This window comes from Monodon monoceros, unplaced genomic scaffold, assembly GCF_005190385.1.
Source record: "Monodon monoceros isolate NGI ecotype Baffin Bay Population unplaced genomic scaffold, NGI_Narwhal_1 Super_Scaffold_18, whole genome shotgun sequence".
Lineage (NCBI taxonomy): Eukaryota > Metazoa > Chordata > Mammalia > Artiodactyla > Monodontidae > Monodon > Monodon monoceros.
The window spans coordinates 166392168-166398568 of NW_021703774.1; the positions used below are offsets into that span (position 1 = coordinate 166392168).

Sequence of the window (6401 nt, forward strand, 5' to 3'; positions counted from 1 at the left end):
CCTGCAGGCTGTTTCTCGTCCTCCCACAGGCTTGGTGAGAAGGGGGCAGGAGTAGGGATTAGTCTTCAAAGGGCAGAGGCGGTGGGAGGGTCTCCCAGCCTCCTGCCCTGAACCCAGTGTGACCTCTCGACATCGGGGCTGCAGGTGGCCCTCATGCTTCTACACGCGACAGAAAAAAAGAGGGCCACACACCCTGAGGTAGATTTTCTCCTGTTCAGAATTACCTCATTCAATACTTATAAACAGAACAATCTGGGCAAAAACCTACCACCTGGAGCCACCACCCAGAAGACTAAAACCTCCCAGGATGCAGTGGAATGTTTTTTACATTCATTCAGTTTCGGCAGTGGCTTTATGTTTGCTTTAGCCAACACCTCCTGTCTCCTGGTCATCCACAAGTTTCTCAGCCCTGGTTTTGGGGGTTGTGGGTGGGAAAGAGAATAGAGAGTAGGGATAGGAGGGCGGCAGGCAGGGTGCCTATTTTCCTCAAACAAATCCCAGTTTCAAGCCAGGGGCGCCGAGGGCCAGAGGAAAGGAGAAGGCGGTTCCTCTTGTGCTCCCAGGGCCGCCCGGCCAGTGGTCACACAGGAGCCAGTGCTGGAAACTGGCTTGAGGTGAACTAAGAATCCTGGGGGTCCAAACCAAAGCCCAAACTCAAGGGTTTTTTCCTAGAAAAGTCCCTTTTGGAGGAGACACCCTGCTGACAAAGTTTCATTATTTATAGGATAGCCTGTCCCTGTCACCCTCCCTTGTGTGCATCCACAGCAAAATACACGGCTGCTCCCCCGAGAGGGCTGCGGCAGTCTCACGCCGTCCAGTCCAGACAAGACTGGAGCAGGCCCGGAGGTCCCGTCCCAAGTGCATGTCAGCTGTCGTCGTCTTCCTCTGATTCTACTTCCGACTCGGGCGCGCTCTCTGGCAAGTCATCTCCCATCTGCTGGAACCTTCCGGACTCCGCGTCCCACACGTACTTGATGGTCACCTTGAATTCGGCCATTTCGTACCTGAAAAGCTTCTGCAAGAGGCGAAGGGACCCAAAGGTCAGGAGGAGCGAGTGGGGTCAGAGGAGTCTGCGGCCCCTCCCGCCGCAGCTGCAGACGCCCGGGGCGGAGGGAACTCACCAGGACACGGGCCTGCTCCGGGGTCAGCACATCGCCCTCCTTGCAAACCTCGTAGTCGGACAGCAGGGTCACCACACCTACAGAGAAGGGGGCCCCCAGGCAGTTACTCTGGCACAGAGGCCTGTGCAGGGCCAGAGGAACCGGGCCGGCCCCCTGCCCCCAGGCTTCCAGCAGCACCGGGGCAGGGGTTCATCAGTGAGCATTCAGCCGCCCAGGAGGGTTTTTGGGGGTCAGTGACGACTCCTTCCTTCCTTGCCCTGTAACTGCTGTATTCTAGCTGTAACTTACTGTCCACATTCACCCCAGCTGTCAGGCGGGCGCTGTTAGTCCTGTTTTCACATGAGAAAATGGAGGCCGGTAGAAATTGGGGGTGAGGGGGGAGTTGTCTGGCTTGGAAACCTGTGCTCTCGGCCGCTCGGCTGTGACCTTTCAGCTCTGGGGACGCCCCTGTACCTTTCTTGAGGGCCGTGGGCAGGCCCAGCTGCCTCAGCTGTGGCTCCATGGAGTGCGGGAACTGCTCCAGGGGCCCCGGGTCCAGGCTCACGGTGAAAGTGGCTTTGTTCCCAGCTCGGGCGTAGTCCATCTCCGTGTATTTCGTGAACCACCTGAGAGGAAAGAGAAGTGGCAGGAGGGCAGGTTTCTGCCTGGGCCTCGTCTCACCGCCCTTCCTCCTCGGCTCAGCCTGGAGCTCCGAGCCCGGGAGAACAGAGACTCCGTAACGGGATTCCAGGAACCAGGAACCAGGTTTTACTCGGTGCCTCTACTGTACAAAGTCCTGGGCTATTCCCTCCCCGGAGACCTCGCCAACCTTTCCCTTCCCACCGCTCCTCCAGGGCACTTACTCGTTCACTTCCTCCTTAGTGCGATTGGTGAAAAGGAGACCAACTTCACCCCTCAACTTCTCGCTGACCTACAGAACCAAAGTGGGGTGGGGTCGGTCACATTAGAGCAGCGGTTCTCAACTGGGGACCATTTTGCCGGCCCCGCCCCCTCATCTGGCAACACGTGGAGACGTTTTTGGTCACGGCTGGAGGGGGGCAGCACTACTCTCTGGGTCTGGAGGTTAAAGGAGAACCGAGCTTTAAGTCCACCCCGGGCCGCCAGATGGCTGCAGGGCGCATCATGTGACAGCAGCGGAGAAGGCAGCCTGGCCTCGGCCCCTCCCTGTGAGGGCCAGAGACTCACCCGGTGCAGATTGTCTTTGTACTCGTCAGATGGGCTTCGACCCAGGGCCACCATCATCACTTTGTTTTTGCCAAAGAACATCCTACAGAGAAAAAGAGGGGTCTGTGAATGAAGCGCCCCGCCCTGCCCTCACTTCAGTGCAAACCAGCTTCAGTCCCCGGAGCCCGAGCCAAGGCCCAGGCTGTTTTGTAGCAGAAGGTGTGGCCAGAGACTCCACTCTTCCACGCAGCCCTGCTCACTTTGTCGCCAGCCCAGGGTCCCTCTCATCATTTTCCTGCACAGACCCTGAAACTCACATTCTGTCTCAGCCCACTGTGAGTGCGTCTGGATATGTGGAAGGGGCCTGTTTAATGGTCTGAACCAGAACGGGTGGGATGTTCCTTAAGGGACCAGACCCCAGGGTTCAGGGAGCCCCTTCTCCTGGAGAGGTCACTGCTCAACCCGCCCCCCACCCCCACAAGGCGAGACAAACTTTAACAGTTAAAAAGCACCCTTCAGGGCTTCCCTGGTGGCGCAGTGGTTGAGAGTCCGCCTGCCGATGCAGGAGACGCGGGTTCATGCCCCGGTCTGGGAAGATCCCACATGCCGTGGAGCGGCTGGGCCCGTGAGCCATGGCCGCTGAGCCTGTGCTCCGCAATGGGAGAGGCCACAACAGTGAGAGGCCCGCGTACAGCAAAAAAAAAAAAAAAAAAAAAAGCGCCCTTCAGTGGGGATGGGGGCGTGGCACTTTGTCCTTATTAAGGTGCCTCCTGTGACCGAGGTCACTAACCGCCCCTGTGCTTTGCAAGCAGCCTGGCCCCTCCGCACTCAGGCCCTTCTCCCACTGCCCGCTCACCGGCTGTGCTTCCAGGCACTGCGGACGTCCTTCAGTTTGCTGTTCCTCATGTTGGCCACAGAGAAGACGAAGAGGTACTTGTATGTGTCCACACATTTCCGAAGCTGCAGGACAATTCATGGGGCTCTGGAGTCCAAGGGGCAGCAGGGGTTGGGCAGTACTCTGGCCTCAGGTGGGAAAGAGACTGCTCCAGGTCTCTTACAACTGAGGATGTTTAGAGCCTCTAACCTGGTTGTTTCCTCCTCGCCTCTGCTACTGAAGCCAGGATACTAAGTACAGGGGCTGCCCTGACGCAAAGCAGGCCTGATGGCAAAGTGCGGGGGAAGGTGAGCCACGGGTCAAGAGCCCACCGTCTCCCCAGGTTTCCGACTTACGGTGGCCACCGCTGCAACTGACCACTTCTCTTTGGCCAGTAATTGCTGACGATCTAGAAACCTAGCTACACTAGGAAGTCTCCTGCTATATGGAAACGTGTAAAGTCTTGTCATTTAGTCATCAGGGAAGGCGGCTCATCAGCCCTGCGGCGCCCACGTTGTTGGCGGCAGCCACGATGAAGTGGTCTCAAGGAAAATGGCATCTTCGTGCTGGAGGAAACTCCCCTGTCACCCAGCCTGCAGCCTGATGCAGTGCAGACAGTGGCTTGGTGCGTCTACCCACACCTGGTAACTCCCTGGCTCTTTTTACATCGGGCAGACTAACAAATCTCTGCAAGCTTCAGTTACCAGACCGCAAAACAGCGATAACTTCCCCTCGCATCTACCTCGCGGGGGTGCTTCACATGTGAAACAGCGCCGTGCAGGGCAGAGTAAGGGCTCAATCAAGCTGGAAACCATCACTATGGGAGTTTTTATTGGTGCTGCTGCTGGAGGAGAAAGGGCTGGATCAGCACCTTTTTTTTTTTTTTTTCCCCCAAACAGTATGTTTCCCTGACAAACAGCCCTACACCCACGTTTATAAACCAAATACAAGGTCTGGAAAAATAAAAAGAACACGCTCTTACCTCTTCTATCAAGTTCTGTTTCAGTTCTAAGCCTTTCTTAGCGGTTTTGGTGAGGGAGACTAATACAAAGAAGAAAAGGGAGAGATGATGAGAGGCAAATCTGGATGTCCCGGAGACTCTTTCTTCCCCCCTTTGGTAGCCCAGCTGGACCAAGCCAATCTGAGAAAAGGTAGCAAGGCTTTTGCGGACACCACTTCTGGCATGCAAGGCTACTCCCAGGGTCCCCAGAGTGCCCGCTCGCTACTGTTCCCAAGCCTGAAGGTCCCTTCCCATCTTTCCTGTTACTCAGACAAACTAGGTATTCCTTAGCTCCCCTGAGGTGAAGCGAAAACTCCCTACTGAGGTGTGGAGGCTCTGGGGGCCCTGCCAGTGGCTGAGCTAGCTGCTGGCTGAGGCGCGTCCCTGTGCTGCTGTGGTACACAGAGACCGTCTGTGGCTGCTCTGGGCTGGGGACTGTATCTCCCCTGCTACACCCTGTCTTGCAGTTTGGACCCGTGGATGCAGCAACGCGTCTTTGGGGAAGGACAAGCACCTCTTCTCCAACAACAGCTGGGGCCCAATCTGCCCCTTAACCAGAAGGGTTTGACATTTGTCAGATCTGACCAGGGCTCCCTCCACAGAACCCAATCATTCCACAAACGCTTAACAGAGCATCAAATGCAAAGCCCTGGGTCCTGGGAGGAGGCCGCTTCTTATTCATCCTGCCTGGCACTCAGTCGGTCCCTCTTCACGAAGCACACATCTAGAAAGGTAATCACGCCATTCAGGGGCGAGTGCAGCATAGGAGGGCAAACAAAACACAGTTGTCCATTTTCCAACACTTCCACTGCTACAACTGTGGACCTAGCCAGCACCATGCTCTCTTGGATTACTGCTAGTCTCGCTGCTTCCACCCCTGCACACTGCCCCCACCTTCCCTGTCTATTCTCAACAAAGCAGTTAAGGTGATCTTTTTAAAAGTAAAGCTGAACCCCATCATTCCTCTGCTCGAGCTCTCTCCTCCCGTTTCACCTGCGTGTGAAAGCCAGTTCCTTGCAAAGGTCTTTCAAGCCCCGCACACTCTGCCCAATTCCCTCTCCCTCCTTTTTGCTCACTCTGCCCTGGCCACGATGGCCTCTTGCCCCAGAACATGTCAAACATGCTCCCGCTTCAGGGCCTTTGCCCTTCGTGTTCCCTCTCCTGGGACCACCACCCTTCCAGGTAACTCCATGGGTTGCTTATTTACTTTCTTCAAGTTCCTGCTCATTTGTCATCTCAACAGAGACCTTCTCTGGCCACACTGCACAAAAGAACATCAACTTCTCTTTCTCTCTTACTCCACGAAACTTACCACTATCTGAATTTACTGATTCGACTTTCGGTACCTTGGGAGGATATACTTCCCATAACTAAAATATTAAGCTTGATGAGGGCTCTAGGCCTTCCTTGTTGTAACTGCTGTATCCTTCGACGCCTAGAGAGTGCCAGGTCCCTCTCTATAATTTGTTGAGTGAATGTGCTAGAGAGCCGGAGTGAGAGAGACTCACCATAGTAGAGGCAGTCAGGAATACTCTCTTAGGAGATATCCTACGAACTGCCAACTGAGAAAGAGCCAGCCATACAAAGACCGGGGCACAAGCATGCCAGACAGAAGCAACTTCAAGTACATACTTCGGGATAAACCTGGGTTGAGGGGAAGGCCGCAAGGTGGGGGGAGCGCGGAGAGCTAAGACAGATGGGCTGAGGTAGGAAAAGGTGGGCCAAGGCGAGATCGGGTGCGGCCTGGGTGTTCAGAGGCTGTTCCCCGACCAGCCGGCCTTGGACAAACTCTGGAGGCCTGGCAAAGCAGTCTCCGCTCCCTGACCAGACCCGGCTCCAGCCCCCACCCCCGTGCTTCCCCCGGGAAGCCCCTACCGCAGGTGACAGCCAGCCCGCGAGTTCCTCACCGGGTCCCAAGACCCCCTTTGCCCACCTTTCTTGTCGCGCTTGGATTTGGGCATCTCGCTGCAGCCACGTGCGGCGGAAGACGGTGCTGCCTATTAGGACCTCGGCGGCGCTGGGACCTCTGGGACAGCCCTCGGGGGGCTGCCCTTGCGCGTGCCTGACCCAATCTGCGCTGAGGCCCGCCTCTCCCTGCCCCGCCGCCGCCTGCGCTCTCCCTCGAGTCTCCAGAGCGACTTCCTGCGCGGGCGGGGGATCCCAGAGTCCTGGGTGCCCCACCGAGAGCTCCGCGTGCGGTTCCCAACTCTATGGTTCTGCGGAGGCGGAGCCTGAGGCCCGG

The 6401-nt window shown here is 56.7% G+C and overlaps 1 protein-coding gene across 4 annotated transcripts; it reads right to left on the reverse strand.

Moving 5' to 3' along the window:
- Positions 1 to 749: 749 nt before the first annotated feature.
- MRTO4 (MRT4 homolog, ribosome maturation factor) lies at positions 750 to 6324 on the reverse strand. 4 transcript variants are annotated; one of them, XM_029230023.1, is made up of 8 exons: positions 6093 to 6324; positions 4142 to 4200; positions 3142 to 3245; positions 2307 to 2388; positions 1964 to 2031; positions 1575 to 1726; positions 1122 to 1198; positions 750 to 1015 (listed from the first exon to the last, which is right to left on the reverse strand). In XM_029230023.1, the coding sequence occupies exons 1-8, from the start codon at positions 6118 to 6120 to the stop codon at positions 866 to 868; spliced, it is 720 nt and encodes a 239-aa protein (XP_029085856.1). In that variant the 5' UTR covers positions 6121 to 6324; the 3' UTR covers positions 750 to 865. The 4 variants fall into 4 exon arrangements, 2 of the variants coding, with proteins under 2 accessions (XP_029085856.1, XP_029085855.1); XR_003794556.1 differs by having other exon boundaries at positions 831 to 1015; positions 1122 to 1726; XR_003794557.1 differs by having other exon boundaries at positions 831 to 1015; positions 1122 to 1726; positions 3142 to 3267; positions 6093 to 6150.
- Between the last annotated feature and the right edge of the window lie 77 nt (positions 6325 to 6401).